At 38.5% G+C, this 17,819-nt stretch overlaps 1 protein-coding gene across 1 annotated transcript in view; it reads right to left on the bottom strand.

The window, feature by feature from the left end:
• CNTNAP2 (contactin associated protein 2) overlaps nucleotides 1–17,819 on the bottom strand; it is a 1,129,462-nt gene that overhangs the window by 450,889 nt on the left and 660,754 nt on the right. The window contains exon 10 of the mRNA XM_034062602.1: nucleotides 12,630–12,801. Within this exon, the coding sequence (XP_033918493.1) occupies nucleotides 12,630–12,801 (172 nt within the window). The remainder of the gene's footprint in view (nucleotides 1–12,629; nucleotides 12,802–17,819) is intronic.

The raw sequence follows: 17,819 nt of genomic DNA, 5'->3' as shown, positions 1-17,819 counted from the left end.
AAAGTGAGTATGCTTAAAAACTTGATACTGTTCTTGAAGGCCCTGAATCAAACAATCAAATAGTCCTTGACTATCAGGAACCTGACAGTCCCTTAAGCAATGCTTCAGATGTGTAAATTTAGTACAAAGGGCACAAGACCGTACAGGAGAGATCTCACAATAGTGTTAGTACTAACTATAATTTAAAAAGGTAACTAGATCTTCAGAGAGGGGGAAGGAGGAACATCAGTGAATTCTACAATGGACAGGGTTGGATCTGAGGCTGAGGAAGAGGTAATTTTACTTACTGAGTTAACGATTTTGAGAAGGTCAGCCTGTGTAATACACTGAGTCTGTTGCTGGAGTTTAGTGAGCAACTGCAAAGGAAAAGTCAGGCAGAACTAAGGGGTAAAATAGTGTAAAAACTGCAAAAACTGCTGTTTTGAAAAGGCAGATCAATCGCTCCAGATATTAAAGAGAAAAAAGAGCTGATACTGCCTTTCATGTTGAAGTGGAAAGAAACATTTTAGGAGCTGGATTTTATCTTTCCCCCAGAATTCTCTGTAGCCTGATATCCTCCCTTTAGTAGAAAAGTGAGAATACAGGTAAAAGTAACAGCTACCTTCACGAAAACTGACAGTGAAATCCCAGCTTGGATTTGTTGAAGAGGAAGTTGATAGGGCCTGCCAGAGACTGTCCTGTGCATGTGGACAAACTGACTAGCACCATCAGCTGTAAAATGGCTAGACAACTTTTTAGTATCATAAGCTTTAGGAATTTGATCTGAAAGGTATTAAGCATTGAATAAATATCCAGGAGGATGGGCCAATTACATCTATACACAGGAAGTAAACACTTTAAGTTGAAAATTAGAAGCCTTAAAAACTAGGAGGCTGACTGCAATATGAATTTATACACCTGCCCAGCACTAGCCCTGATAGATAGATAGATAGATAGATAGACAGATAGATAGATAGATAGATAGCCCTGAAGATCTTCCTTTAGAATACCTATTGTGTTTCATACCTGTGGTAGGAACCAGTTCAGTGATCAATTTTCAGCCTTGCAGCAAGAGGAAGCAGCACAGCATACAAGGCTCCTCAGCTCCTCCTCTCCCTCTCAGTTGATTGTAGTGGAAGCAACAGGTTGCAGTTCTGTCTCAGAGTACAGAGGTATCTGCCTGGCCTAACGCTGATTATATGAAATCCATACAGTATCATATAGATTAATCACAACTATCACAATGTTGTGACATGAAAAATGGTAAGAAGGACCAATGAAAACTGTTGGACTCTTTCCCCTAGATTTAATCAATTCTGATTGATAGAGCAACTATTAGGTGCCAAAATAAAAAGTTGAAGTCAGATTAACTGCTGCCCTCTAACAAGTCTGTCTTAACAGTGAAGCATACTACTACAGTGACAGAAAAATAGAGATGTTACTGTCTGAAAACATGGCAACAGATAAATGCAGCAAACATACAAGCAACAATTACCTGTTCAAGGCACAAAAAATATTTCTAAGTCTGAAGTCTATAATACCTTAGAGAAAATGTCTCCTTTTGTTATGTGAGTTCAGTTTAAATTCTTGATCTAAAGGCCCTTGCAGACAGTTGTAAAGACTTTTAAATGCTAGGCATAGTAACAAACACACAATGTCTTTCATGTTTCAGCACTGATTTAATATTATGGGTCTGAAATTTCTTCTCCTTTCTTTCTCCCTGCCCCCTAGAAGTGTTGTATATAACTGGCACTGGAACACTTGAGTTTCTTATTCACTAGCATTGTTTTTAGGACAGGAATATATAAACTGATTGATTCTTCTGCTGAAAGAAACACCAATGTAAAATGCATAGGCATCCCATTGGCATCCCTAGCTTTTCCTAGGATCAGAAAGTAGACACAGTATGATATAGTCTATGATATCTCTCTCCCTTGCTCTAAACCCAACTACAAACCATCCACATAGGTTTTGGTTGCTTTCCTTCTGCTTTGGGTAGGTTACACTGATAGACTTTTCTGAGAAGATATACCAAAGGTTGCAAAACTGGGTGTACAATTACTTTAGGGTACCTACATTCCACAAAGCCCAATTTACAGCCTGTGGGCAGAAGCTGGCCTGGAAGATATTTCTGCAGGGCTTATACTTTTTCCTGAGAGAACTTTATTAGGCAAGTAACAAAGGAAATAAATCCCAGCCAAGCAGATATCTCTGTACTCTGAGACAGAATTGGAACCTGTTGCTCCCACCAGGATCAACTGAGAGGGAAAGGAGAAGCTGAGGAGCCTTGCATGCTGTGATGCTTCCTCTTGCTGCAAGGCTGAAAATTGATCACTGAAGTAGTTCCCACCACAGGTATGGCCAAAGACCACACCTGGACTCTCACTTAAACAAATAAGCATATGGGGGGAATTTCAGAGGTGCTCAATAATCCCATTGGCTTTCACATCCCTGAGACTCTGCCAATAAATAAGTTTCTTGTTTAGAGCTCTCACTATGTACATTGTTTAATACAGCTTTATTTATGTAACACTAAAAAAAGTCTGAATTACTTAGTTTCTCATTATAACAGAATGGGCCATTTTGCTGGTTCTTCAAAATGTTATTTTAACTGGCTTTATTTTAGAGGTCTAATTCAACAGCATACACCGTAATTCTAAGCAGCATGTTTTCACCCCTTTCCATTACTGTATTTTATAAGTAGCTTCCTCAGAACTCAGAACTTCTTCATCCAAAAAGTTTAGAAATTAAAATTAGAGTTTAGAGTTAGTTTCTTTTAGGATCACTCAGGTAAGACCCCTCCTTTTGCTTACTTTATGTTTTTCATATTTTACCAGTAAAAATAGAACACTTTTCCTGCACAGATCAAGATTATACCAGTAAAAATAGACCACATTTCCTACACAGATAAAGTATTTTCCTTCTGGTGAAAAGCAACCCTATTCATCTCTCTCCTCATCTAGATCTCTATTCAATACTCATTTCTTTTTTCTACCCTCCCCTTGAAAAACAGTTAATATAATCTAATCTGTTGGTGACATTTACAGGGAATGAATAAAGACCTGTTTACTGAAACCTACAGGGTTGTATTAGTTAGTTCATTTAAACTATGCTTCCAGGAAGGGATCAAGGATTAAGCAAGTAGGATCTGACATATATTCCTCAAAGGAGTTTTATTCTTTCAAATTTTTCAGAAGAAATCTGGTTAGGTTTTAATTCAATTTCTCATCAAGAATTGCCACCTGCCTTTAATTTGACACACAACAGAAACCTGCAGACTCACAAATACTAAAGTACGTGATTCTAATTAAAAACCTTTTGTGCAATAGCTTTCAGTCTGTTCCACCATACTGCAGAAAGGAAGGTTGACTTAACTGGAAAACAAGTTTGATCTGGAACTCAAAAGGGAAAGTTGAAATCCTTGTTCAGGTCAAAGCTGCTGTGTCATCCTGGCCTACCACTATGTGACTCCAAAAATACTGGTGTGCCCACAGTGAAAAGTTATACAGAAAAACACCACCTGGTTGCTTTACCACCTAAAGTTTATATAAGAAGCAATGGCGAAACAGAGTTTTTCTTCACTTAGTCTGCTCTCAAACCCCTCTGGGTCTGCCAACTGATTATACCATGTGCCTAAGTACAGCATAATTTATGCAGTCTGTCGCTGGATGAAAAAAGCACTGTTGGACACAGGGACTGTATATTAAATTCTCCTCTCATTCCTACAGACATATATGTTCTCATCTGAAGTATTTCTGCGCCATATATTTCTGCCTACAATCTTCTCAATACCTTGCTCAGTATTTTGACCATAGCTAATCCCAGTCTTTGATACTTATGTCTACCTAGTTATGCTACACAGAACTCAAGTACCCGCCTCATGACTGCATCCCATTCCCAAAGGTTAGTGAGGTTTATTACGTGTAAATCCTCCAAAGAATCTAGACCTTAGTCTTCTCTGGCTGCATTTTCCTTAAAGGAAGATGTCATGATGAACAGGAATGCCATGTTCTTGAGAAATGTTAATATAGCTGGCTATAGAAAAGCACAAAGAAGGTAATTCTGTTCAGTGTGCTAGTAATAGAAATGTATTTGATCACATTTGTTCCATTATTAGGCAGCATTCTGTTGTTCCACAAAAGATGTGTGAAATCGGTATCCAGGAAAAATGAGAGACTGAACATGGAATCATGTCTTCTTCAACAGATGGACAGACATTCTTTGGAAGAGTCTAATCACTAGAAAGACTCACTACCAGCAGAAATGCAGAAACGCAGAAACAACATAAGCACTTCTTTTTGGTAAAAGGAAGCTGGAGGGGTACAGAGACAGTAATAAGCCTAAAGCACATATCTAGGCATGATAATTATTATTACTATTGATTTCCAGGGATTTCACAGTCAGCACTATTATTTTTTCCCAAGCCTTACAAAGCAACCTATAACTATTACAAGACTACTTTTAGTGTTTTAGACTTACAACTCAATTTCTTCAGACTCTCACCAGTATGAATATTCTGCATGAGAGAGTTCAACATGCTAGCATTAAAATTATAATGATTCCTAAAGAAAAGATGCAAATTCAGCAGGAACTCTACAGCAAGACAATTTCTGTTTCAAGTCAAACCTCATCCACAAACAGCTAACAGTCCTTACTTGTAGCTGTGTTTTATGATATTTTAAGATAAACCACTTATTCTGGAGATTTTATTACTTGCCCGTATCTATAAAAGGTGAACCCAACATTTTACCAATACAAGAATTTAGTCCAAACTATTACTACAGAAAACTATTGCCAGGTTATGGTTATTCTACAGGTTTTGCACCACCTCTTTCTAACAGATTCAGTGGAAATTCTAGTAATCCAACAGGATTTGCTGTCCTCCCGTTTCAGATACATATGCTGCTAATGAACTGATTGAATTTGCTCACAGCTTGATACCCAATTACAAATTCAGAGCTGCAGTCTTAAAACTGGTCATAATCATAGCTGTACTATACACAAAGAGATTTCTACAACTGTTTTGCTTCTAGTCTCTGAAAAACATTTAAAGTATATGTCATAACTATTTATTATAGCATTATGTCTTATCTATCAAGTATCAGCATGCCTATTCATTAGAGTATATAATCAAATAAAACCAGAGACAGTCTATCTGTCTGGATGGTGATGATCCACTTTCTTTCAACAGGAAAAAGCTGACTACAAGGAATAATATTTGTATCTGAGAGACCCATACTTAATCAACAGCAATGTAAGTGTGTGGTGTACTTTTACTCTAATTTGAGGGCTAAAAGTAATAGCAGTAACAGATTTTGAAACAACATGATTTTTTTGTTGCACTGGTTAAAATTTTAGTAAACGGTAAAGTTGAGATGACATCCAGTTTCAATTTTAATTTTATCTAATTTTATTTATTTATTTAAATTTAATTTTAATTAATTTTAATAGCTTCATTAAGAACAGCACTGCTCATTCAGAAGAAGGCTATTTCTTAGTCACAGAATTATTAAGGATATTTATTAGTCACAGAAGAGTAATCTGAAAAAAAACATGTCTTTTTCAGTTATGAACTGATAAACACTAAGAGATAAAGGAGAGAGAGAGATTCATCAACAGAGTTCGGCTTCAAATCCCAGCTCAGTAAATATGAGTAAGTATGAGTAAATATGGAGTTACTATTTCAACAGTGTTATGGGATCAGGTCAGTATTTAGCATCTAGTCTTGCAAGAGTATAAATTTCATGTCCAAGAGAGATCTTCATGGACATTTGCTCACAGCCCATCTCCCCCACAGGAGGATAAGAATGATATAATAATTAAGCACAAATATAATATAAGCTGCACATTCAGTCAAGCCCCCTAAGAAAAGTAAAGCACATAAGAAAAAATAAAGTTAATTTCCACAAAAAGCTTTTGTCATGACTTTGATAAACTGTAGATGATTCTATTTGGTGAAGCTGTTCCTTTATCAGTGATGTGATATTAGACAGCAAAAAAACATTATTTAAATAAGATTTTAGAAGTTCATCACTGTTGATCAACTTTCCTTCAAATCCTTTTCCTACTAATCTGATTGGATTATAAATGTAGGTAGGTGTGTGCCTCTGTAACAGTAACCCCTTCCTCTCTTATTTACTGACCACAGAAATATCTGCAGAGCTCCTAGCATGTGCCTTGGCAATCCACTGACTCACAATCATGCTGGCTGAAGAAGGTCATCAGATTTGAGGCTGCAAGGGTTTAACAAGTTTGTCCAGCCATACCTAAGGGTGACTCAGGCAGGAGTAAGTGGGGATAAAGATAATACAGGTTCAATCAGCATTGAGTAAGATTAAAATAAATGGGTTTGATCAACACTGAATCCCAAAAACGTTGCTGGATCAACTGGACACTCTCCCGTGTCAGCTCAGGGGTTACAATTACCAATGATGAACATGGAATGGGAATGTACAATCTGCACTTCTCCTTCCAGGGATGCTAATTCAGTCTCCTTCTCTGTGTAACGACCTAAAGACAGCTAGGAAGAACTGTTAGTCCTTTATGGTGCTGCTGACATTGCTGGTGACATTATTCAGATGCAAAGAAACGTCACTGATTGGGTTTTAAAATTAATGAAATTATGAAAAGCAATGTTCTAACACACACCTGGCAATTAGTTTGCAAAACTGGCACAATGAGTGCAGAAAACTGCCAGTTTATGTCTATTCAGTTGAAGAATCTCAACATTTTGATGTAAGTTCAGTATAATGAGATAGGCCCTTGCATGTGTCCAAATGAGGATCTGATAGATCAGCAGGCAGAGTGAGGCTAGAGATTAATTTGCTTGTCAGGAGAGCCCCATTCCTGAGGGGTTTTAGGAAAAAGACAGTCTCTAAGTAGCAAGGATTTCAAACAACATGGATTGTAGAAGTTAAACACTATGTTTTGTGTGACACTTGGAGATGAACAGGTAGCCAGTGCATTTTAAGACAATGCTTTCCTCTTTGAAAGGCCTCCACAAGGGGAATATATGAGGAAAGAGCACATCCTGAAATCATTCACTGTATCTGTGAATGGGGATTCACTGTACTCTGAGTGGGATCACTGTATGGGAATGAATTCCATGAAATTAGGCTCCATAATTATAAAAAGGGTATTAATATATTTGAATACACAACGAGAAGGGCAACAAAGCGGATCAGGGGCTGGACTGAAAGTCCTGTGAGGAACATCTGAAGACTTGGGTTTGTCTGGTTGGGATAGGAGGCTGAGGGACAACCTCACAGCTCTACAGCTTCCTGAGGAAGGGAAGTGGAGAGGGATATGCTGAGCTCTTCTCCCTGGTACCCAGTGCCAGGACGTCTGGGGATGGCTCGAAGCTGTGTCCACCACGGGAAGCATTTCTTTACCCAGAGGGTGGTTAAAACCTGGAACAGGTGGTTGGTGCCCCATACTGTCAGTGTCTAACAGGCATTTGGACAATGCCTTTAATGCCTTGCTTTCACTTTTGGTGAGGTAGTTGGACTACATGGTCTGTGTAGGTCCCTTTCAACACAACTGTTTTAGTTCCATTCATTGCCTGCACTCATCATTAATTGAATAATGATGATACTTCTTTGCCTGAAATGCCAGGGTGGTTTCAGCTATAAAGAGAAACAAATTACAGAGGTTACAAGTGGAAACAAGATTTATTTTTCATTCCATTATGTTCTTTTCCTTTCCCTTCTATAACTTTCTGTTGCAAACCTTTACTTTCTGAGACATTACTCTCCATTTTTTTATGCTACTTTGTGTTAAGGTACTTTGTACTAATTTCCTATTACTTTCATTCCTGTTCTTTTCCTTGCTGTTAGTATTCTTACTATAACTTCCATTAATTTCCTTTCCATTGCTCTCCCTTCCATTATGTTAGTTTTGATTCCAGTACAACCATTTCCATTGTGTTATGATACTTTCAGTTGCGTTCCTTTATTTCCTTCCTGTTCCATTCCTTTGTTACTTTCCTAAAAAGGAAAATTCCAGTGCGTTACTTTCAGTTATGCCACATGTCTTTCTTTTCCTTCCTGTTCTATTCCCTTTGTTTGTTATTTTATTTCCTTTCCTAAAAAAAAAGAAATTTCATAAAGTAGGATATTTTATTTCCTGTTCAGTTATGTTCCTTTCCTTTTATTTTTGTTCTGTTATGTTCTTTTTTGCTATGTTACTCTTCTTACATGTCTGTTCCATTGCAATACATTTCTTTCCTCTCCACTGTGCTCCTTCCCTTTCTCTTATTTCCTTTTTTTCTCCTGTAGCTTTCTTTTGTTGCCATTCTTTCCATAATGGTATTCTCGTTTCCATTATGTTATTTATTCCCCATGCCATTCTTTTCGGTCCTGTTGCTTTCAGTTATGTTATGTTCCTTTCCTTTTATTTTTGTTCCGTTATGTTTCTCTCCTTTCCGTTATGTTTCTTTCCTTTAGCTCCTCTTCTGTTACTTTCCATTATATTCCTTTCCTTCCCGTTACTCTCCATTATGTTCTCTCTGGTCTCCCATTGCATCAGTTTCCTCCCTGTGATTTAACTTTCTGTTACTTTACTCTCTGTTATTTTACTTTCCGCTACGTTCTTTTCTGTTCCATTCCATTTCTGTCAGTTACTTTACCATTCCTTTCAGATATATTACGTTACCTTTCTGTTACTTTCCTTCCCATACTATCCTGTCTTCTGTTACTTACCTTTCCTTTCCATTGCATTATTTTCCATTGCGTTACTCCAGGTTATGTTATTTTCCTTTCCATTCTGTCAAGATACTCTCAGTTATTTCACGTTCCCTTCCTTACAAAGGCATAAGCATAAAACGCTTTTCAAACAATCTGCATTTCAAACTATTCTAACTTGCTTAGACAGCTACAGATTGCACAAAGATATCCGATGTAGAGAAAGGTAATGAAACCATTCCTATTTTGTGGCAGCTCTGTAGGGTTTGTAACCTTTCAGCTGTCTCTTGATCCATGTTAAGGAATATGGCAGTTGTCATGCTCTGGTACATAGGGGACAAGTGCCACAGTAATAAAAGAACTGCCACTGCCATATGAGCTATAATCTGTCTACAGTCACTTTTCTGGGCTGAAATGGATTATGAAGTAAACACACTTGAACCTCTCTTGTTGATAGGCAGCTTTCATCTCCATTTCCACACCAAAGGCTTGCATGGTTCCAAAGAAGAGTGGGGAGAGGAAGAGCATGGGGCACATATAGGAGGAGCTGGCTTCCAGCCATAGGGCCAGAACAGCTGCAGGCTGAATTCATGGCATGGTTTCAGCCCTTCCCCAGTCCTGTTTTACTTCCTTTTTATGAATATGGGAACAACTCAGCTGTAAAGCAGGTTTTGCTTCCAGTCTGTGTACTGGAACATCACCTGCCTCTGATGCAGAGGGGACAGTATCTGTTTCACTCCTCGCTGTCACTTCACTACTGGCTATAGAGGCAGAGGCAGAACAGAGAGGAAGGCCAGAAGCCTGAAGACCATGAAAAGAGGCAGAAGTGAGGAATTTTAAGACTATTTGCAATGAGAATCCCTAATTCCAAAGAAATCCTGTCCTGCTGCCAGTTACATTGAGGCCATTTTCATGTTCCAATATGCTGTTGTGCTTTGTTATTTTAATGGATTATTTCAAATTTGACTTGCAATCACATAGTCTAGAAATTATGGCTCTATGGGATTAAAGCCGAATGCTGGCAATTTGTCTGTTTTACAGTGCATCACCACAGCAGGTAAGCAATGATCACCCAGGAATGTTCTGCTGCACATAGCTGGTTGCTTACATTGATTCTTCAACAAGAAATTATTACAAAAAATTGGTGTCTAATTCATTTGTCTGTGTATGAACAGAATCCCACAGTTCACCCATTCGTGAAACACAAGAAGCAGCCACAGGAACATTCTTGCTACTGCATTTTTTCATTCATTTCTGTCATTTTATTTTATCTCTTATGGTACACAGATATTTTTGTTAAAATTGGCATATACTCCACCTAATTTACAATGACAGATTGGACACTATGTTTTGAAACCATGTCAGTATCTCCTCATTGTGATTTCATGATTAATACCCATAATTCTAGCCACAACAGTCAGGTGAGCTTTGGAATTCTCCAAGACTGCTGGGATAAATTAGTTGTGAGTTATAATTCCTGTTCAAAGTCCTATGCTAACATCCTAAAGTACAACTGTACCATCTGGCCTGTGACTAGTTAAGTTTGTTAATGATAAGTAAAGGAGGCATACGGAGACCTGTGCTTTCACAAGCAGTATAGCATGATGATCACTGTGAAAACAAAGCAAGTTCCATTGCTAATGCAATTAAAGGTAATTAAGATACGCAAACAGGGATGACATTTTATCCTCTGCAGCATTTTCACTGCCTGTAATTGCTGCATATATATACCTGCATGAAATTCTATGCACTTTTACTATTTGGTCACCAGCAAAAAGAGACTGTTCCTTAGCTTTGGTCATCACTTCGAATAAGATCATGGCTTGTAGTCTTTGCAACAGCAAAATGCTAACATGAGGAGAGGAAGACTGAAAATAATGAGGCACTGGTTTAACACTCTTATCTCCCAAGTACAAGTGTAATGCTCTAATGTGACTACTCTAACATCCTAAAAAAACACTAGAACAGAAATGCAGAATAATTTTCCATACAGGTCAGGTGTCCAGGTCGGCAGAACATGGGAGCAGTGAGCTCCAGGCAGCTGCAACAAGAGAACTTTCCATGGTTTTTATCATGTTTCTATAGAGAGAACTGTCCCCTCCTTACTATCTGCTGTAGCTAATGATGAAAAATGCCACCATTCACAACTTCACCTTTTCTTCCCCCAGCCAAATGGCAGAAGTCTGCAGTAAGAATAATTCATTGTGACAGCTTATCTTTTTGCTCAGTGGGGGTCTTCACTGAAGTGTGGCTATGAAAGCAATTTCCATGTTGATGATGACTGAAGCCTTTATGATTCAGAGCTAAACAAGTTACAAAAGGCAGGAGGATACAAGTATCACAGTCACAAATATCCTCCCATTTCAAAAGAAATGAAATTAAGCTAATATATAGTACACATGGTACTTGGATCCTTTGAAAGAAAGCCACAGAAAAGATGTTATATAGAGAGGCATATGATAATAGAAGTGCTTGTAAACTCTTATTTGCAGGTGTTCATAAGAAAGCCATACAAGTCAGCCACATCTAAAGCTTGGCATTATTACTTCTTAGTCAAAGGGTTTGCTTTAAAGTGCAGACTACAAAGAAATAAATTTGATCATGGTAAAACAACAAACTGAATTACATCTCAATCTTTAAAAAGCCCGAAACAACCCTAAGAAAATTCTTTGGATATTATCCTAATTTACTTCATTTGCTGAGACCCTATTTCCCCAGAAGCAGCTGGACAACTGCCTGCTGATGAGTAGTACTGAATGAATCCCTCTTCTCACTTCCCTGCATATACAGGTTTTGCATTTCTTGTTAAACTGCCATTCTTATTAAACTATCATCTTAATCCAACAGTCTTTTCACTTGTAAGAATCTTTTCACTTTCCCCTCCTCCCCAGACCATCTCCTGGAAGAGAGGATTGAGAAAAAGATAGAGCAGGTGTTTGGCTGCTGGCTACAGTCAACTCACAACTTGTTTAGTGCAAACTGATGTCTACATTTCAGGAAGGGAAGGCATTTTGTAACACCGAAGCAGTATGCTGCATTTTGTTTTTCTCTCAGTAGCATTAATCTCTTTGAGATTCTCTTACCTTCAGTAGGAAATCAGAGGCACACACTTTTCTTCACCTTAACTATGCCACTCTTTGCTAATACCCAGGGGCACTCAGCCTGTGGAATATCCATCCTTGGACATTCTCAAAACTCGTACTGACTGTGGCCCTGAGCAACCTAACACAGCTTTTAAGTTGGCCCTACATTCGAGCAGGGCTCAGACCACATGAACTCCAGTGGTTGCTCCTTACCTGAATCCTTGTACAGTTCTATAGTCTTGTAATTTCTGCTTCTTTCTAAATTCTAATAAGCAAACTTGTAATGAATTTAATATGTAGGCAATTCTCATAAGCCAAGCTGCCTGTGTTCATGAGTTGGGCTAATTGCTCTTTCCTGTCTTGCCTCATGTTTTCTTTTTTGCCACCAAAGAAGAAACTATTACTCAGGAGGAAGAGAAAATAACACAGGCAAGTGCTTGAAAAGGTAGGGATCAAAGCAAAAGCCTGCCATAATTCTGAACTACTCTTCTCAGTTTGGAAAAAAGAAAACCAACCCAACCACCAGGCACTATTTTAATAAAGTTTAAGCATTTATTACATACATAGTTGTACAAGCATGTGGACCTATTTTAGTACTCTGAGGAATTCAGCGAAGCCAGAAGGCACTGATGCCACCTGTTCTCTATCACTGTACATTCTCAGAACATGCAGAACAAGGAATCGCAGATTCATATGAACGGTTTGGGTTGGAAAGGACCTTAAGATTATCCAGTTCCAACCCCCTGCCATGGGCAGGGACATTTCACACTAGACCATGTCACCCAAGGCTCTGTCCAATCTGCCCCTGCACACTGCCAGGGATGGAGCATTTATCACTTGCTTGGGCAACATGCATCAGAGTATCAGTGATGTCTCCACAACTTACCGATCAATAATGGCACACATGTCAATGGTGACATTGGCAAAGCTTCCCAGTTGGCCTTGCTCCACTGCATGTAAATCCACCAGCTGATCATCCACATGAATAAACTGCATGCACCCTTGAAATGAATGCTGGAATAGCGAGTGATCCGAGTCATTCATCTGTACATGAAACCCTGTAAAGTAGCAGGATAAAGAGCATTATTCACTTCATGTACTGTTGCTCAAGCTAGTACTTTTTTTCCATAGGAAAAGACATGTTTTATAGATGGGGAAACAAAAAGGCAAGGTGGGAAGGAAATATTATACAGTTACTAGATTACATTGTAAGGTTATTGATTTAAGTCATTGGGAACTGCCTGCAAGAATTCATACAGTACAGTTGATTATTCTTTCATTAGTTCTGTCTACAGGATGGAAATCTTCTGCTAACCTTCTCCTCCCCCAGCCTTCTATTGCTGTTTTTCATTACTTTTCTCACACAAAGATTATAGGAATACAAAAAATATCCATGTTGCTGTACTTCAGGAATCACATTCCCACTGCTTAGATTTTTCTGAGAAAAATGTATTCCATGTGTTCCATTAAATGAATTTCCAGACAGGTTTCTCTAGAACTAGCCTTCCAGGGCAATGAACATGTATGCTGGAAACTTTCTGCAAACTTGAAACTAGCCCTAAAATCTAATGTCCTGGCCCACTTCCAAAGAATGTGAGAACATTCTGTAAGACTTCCATTTTTGCTCTCAATACATTCATTTATCTGTTTTTCTGAAGGTGTTTTATAAGAGATGAGAATGAATTAGTGTCTTGACTCATGTTACAAGGCAGGGACGCAGAGGATGTTTGTATGTAGTTGTTTGACTGAATGCCCTTTGGAAGTGAATGTGTTGTTTTACTTGTGAAGAATATCATGGATAAGACAGGATCTCCTGGATAACTGGAGAGCCTCATTCACTGCTTATAAATCTTAGGCAAGATTTAACTCCCTGGAAAAGCTTCAGGAAAAGAATTTAGACAGAATCTGTTTAAGTTGAGAACAGGAAGAAAGGGAGAGCAGCCAGCACTTTATTGGCAAAGAAAGGAAAAGTGTGAAAAATGCATAATGTATTTACAGATTTCAGCTAGGAAGATGACTAGCCCTGCAGTTTTTGACTGACACACTGATTTTGGTGGCTAAGACAGCTCCCTTTCTTTCTCTCATTTTTCTACCCAACTTGCTCATGTCCAATGCCTTCCATCCTTCTTCAGTAAATGGAAACAGCTATTCATGGAGACAGGAGAATAATGGATTATCAAACTAATATTGTTTGAACAGCAGCAGGAAAAAAGGAATAAAAGTCATTCTAAATTCTGTTCCTGAATACAGTCTATCACGTGACACACAAATGGACTGGATAAAGAGAGGTCAGTGAATAGAGGGCAGAAACAAGCAACTGATGTTTGAGGACAGATGCTGCTTAATGTGGCACCTATTAATAAAACAAAACCCAGATACATATAAAGTCTTCCCCAAAATATAATTAAGACTCTTTTAACTGAAAGGTTTTGCCAGAACATTCATGGCCAAAGGGTTGTCTTGAGGTCATATCACTCAACAATGCAAGGAGCCATAGATTGTTATGAGGAAGATTATTAACCCCCTCACACTAATACACATCAGATGGAAAAGGGAAAACTACACAGTATTCCCCAGTTGCCTAACTAGTGCACAAAAACCTCATCAGACCAACAGCCCTCCACCAAAATTGTGCTAATCCCAGATCAAGGATTGTTAGTTTGGATTGGCAGGAAAGTCAAGCCATAGGGACAGGGTTTATATTCTCTTCCTAGCATGTGCATTGGCTAGTGACTTATGTGAAGAAGAGAAGATAGGGCTTTCAGAAAGCTGCTTCCTACTTGTTTTAACTTGTTCTTTCCAGTGACTGACTAAACTGATTCAGCTGAGGCTTTACAGTAGACAACAGTACAGAGCAACTGAAAGTGCCATTCCCTGTTGTTTGGTGGATACAAGCACAATATACATGTAAACCCAGTAAAGCCAAGGACATTATGTGGCTGTATCTAAATATAATGAAAGATTATCCATCATCTTTCAAGCACTAACTGAAAAATAAGATGAAAACCTAGAGACACAATAAAATTTCCACATCAAAACCAGTACAAACCCATTAACTAAGCCACAAATTAGATCAGCAATATATTCCAACAAGTTACTACAAACAGTTGATAGCATTTGAGAACTAAATGCAGAGGTATTTTAATACATGATTCTCAGCTTCACTGCATCTGAAGTGTCACTAAACTCTAATGAGCACACAGCTATTATTGGTCTCTGATGCTGGCTGACGCTGCACACAGAGGAGTAGAAGCTGGGTCCCTCAGCCTGGGCAGAGACCCCAGGTCCCTGGTCCCCAGGCTGGGCTCCACTGGCTGAGGCAGGAGGTAGTTGCAGGCTGGGGTGGCTGAAGCTGGCGGCCACTCCTAACCTAACTATGTAAATCAAGGGAGTGGAAGAACGGTGAGGTTTTTGAGCCATCTGCTTCTCACAAATACGCCTTCTCTGACACGGTTGTGTTTTCTGCTTTAAAATTGCAGTCATAGCTTAGACAAACCTTTCAGAATGCAGTTAAAAAAATATTGTTCTGTAAAGAATTTTGCACATGTTAAAGCAACTAGATAACTCTTGTATTATATGTATGCTGTTGGTTAACTATTTTAGGTATAAAGCCTAATGCCCATTAAATTTTGCGGGACCTGAACATCTTAGGTAATTCCAGTTTGAGTCATCTGGGGCAAAGCTTTCACCTCAAATGTAAACCTGGACATGACCTAATACCTTGTGATTGTTACTTCAGTACACACGACAATGCCTTCCCCTTCCACATGTCCATTACTGAAATGTGATTCACTTCCTCATCCTTCCTACAGTGGATGAAATTAAATCAAGTTCTAGAACCAAGGCTGACTGTAATGCTGTCACTAGAAAGGCTAAATGATGGTTGAACAATTTGACCAGCACTGTATAGGTCTTCTTGCTGACAAGAAAATAAGTACCTTTCCAAAATGCACATAAAATGCAGTTTGGACAGTTTAAAACCATGTTTGTGCTTATGATTACAAACCCATGTTAAGTCAGGTAAACTCCCTTTTCCTGTACATCTTTCTGAGTTTTCACCTACAAAATTTGAATCTTACCTTTTCTTTTTTTTCGCATTTTAAGCTGTTGTGGTTTAAGCCCAGCTGTAAATCAGAGCCACACAGCCACTCTCTCACTCCTCCCCTTTCCTCCCCCCCCCCGGCTCCCAGAGGGATGGAAAGAAGAATCGAAAGAATATAACTCCCACAGGCTGAGATAAGAACAGTCCAGTAACTAAGGTTAACACAAATCACTACTGCTACCACCAATAATAATAATGATAAGGGAAATAACAAGGGAAGAGAATACAACTGCTCACCATCCACCGACCGATACCCAGCCGGACCGGGCAGTGATCTAACCCTTCTGGGTAACTGCGCCAATTTATATAGTGGGCATGACATGCTGTGGTACGAACTGGATTATCCTGCAAAGGTCAGACATGGACTGAATCTGAATTTAACTGAGTTAAAGAAAATTTGTTTCCAGAACTTCATTCTGACCTGCTGAACATGGAACAGCCTAAATTCTAGATCCAACTCCTGATCTTAATTCAAACTTGCAAGGAAGATTAGAAGATATATAATTTTGATTCATGCTATTTTCTTTGTTAGAAGTCATTTTAATAAACATAGTAAGTTATAATAGGTATAAGAATATATCTGTGAAATAAACACAGTATTTCTTTGTAGTGTCAAGATCTGTTATGCCTCTCTTCCAATCACCTGTGTGAGGTTCTATCAAAGACAGCATAAGAAAGGAAGTCAAAAGAATATGTTTAGGTTCGTGGTATTGTAACAAAAGTACATACATACAGTCAGCGCATGTCATTAAATGTCTGATGCACTACTTAATTTATGAGATCTGACCAGAGAATGAAATATCATACTAGACCCTGAATATACAACTAGAGGTTATTTTGTATTCCTATATAAAACAGATTTTCTTTGAAGCACAGTACAAATTATCCTGTGACAAGAAGACATTTTTTTTCTCCATAGCTTGTGAGAACACCTCATTATAATTTTATTTTTGCCTTTTGTTTTATTTGTAAGTCAATAATGGGCTGTATATATTTATATGTGTATGCATACAGATACAATGGGGGGGGAACTAGTGAACTAGTAATCAACAGAAACAGTGACTGATCTCACGTCTGCCACTGATTTTTATCTGCGTGGTATTTCAAGTATACATCCTGGATCCTTGCAGAATGAGAGGAAGGAAACAAATTCTTTATTTGTCAGGATAAATGGCAGCACAGAACCATTCAAGGTCAAGTTATCTTCAGATTTTCTATAGCTATCATACATAATTCAGACATGTTATTCTGAACTTAGAGAACAAAACTCAAATTCAGTGCAAACCAATTTACTTAGAATGAAAATAATACCTTGCAATTATGTTAATAAACAGGAAAAGACACTAAAAGGAAAGCTCAATACACCTACCCACATCCACTGTAGGTTTTTTATGCCTGTTTCAGTCAGATGAGAATGGGGCCCTTACTGTGAAGTGGAACAGAAGCAATTACTTTGGAAAACGAGAAGTTTCCTGCTCCAAAAGCATGAAATAAACTTCAGAGTCTCCCAGCTCAGTGGAGTGCAGAAACAGAGACCAGAATGGGAACTACAATTTTTCTGTGTGTTTTTGTAGAGAAAGGCACTAATTTCTTGAATGAGGCATTTTCTAAGAACTTAGTCTTTACTTTTGCCTTCATTGTTTCATTTACAGAAATACAGAAGTTGAATAGCATGGTAGGGCATTTCATACCAACAAATGTGAATTACTAAACTAAAAAAACGACATGGCTCCATATAGAGAGAAAAGCACACTCTCCTAATGCCAGAGCTTAGAACAAGAAGATGTAGTGTTTCCAGCACTCCTGGGGCACACACACAAGAGCCCCCCAAGTAAGCCAGGCTAGCCTTAATGAAGCCTCCAGTGCAGTTTGCAGAATCTTCTCTGTACTTGTCATTCATATTGTGATGAAAAAGTTTAACCAGATCTCACAACACTTGGCAGTGTTTTCTACCAGTGCTGCAACTCCTGATTC

Source organism: Melopsittacus undulatus, chromosome 1, assembly GCF_012275295.1.
Source record: "Melopsittacus undulatus isolate bMelUnd1 chromosome 1, bMelUnd1.mat.Z, whole genome shotgun sequence".
NCBI classification, from domain to species: Eukaryota; Metazoa; Chordata; class Aves; order Psittaciformes; family Psittaculidae; genus Melopsittacus; species Melopsittacus undulatus.
Note: the sequence above shows the minus strand (reverse complement) of the source record. Positions and strands in the feature narration are given on the sequence as shown.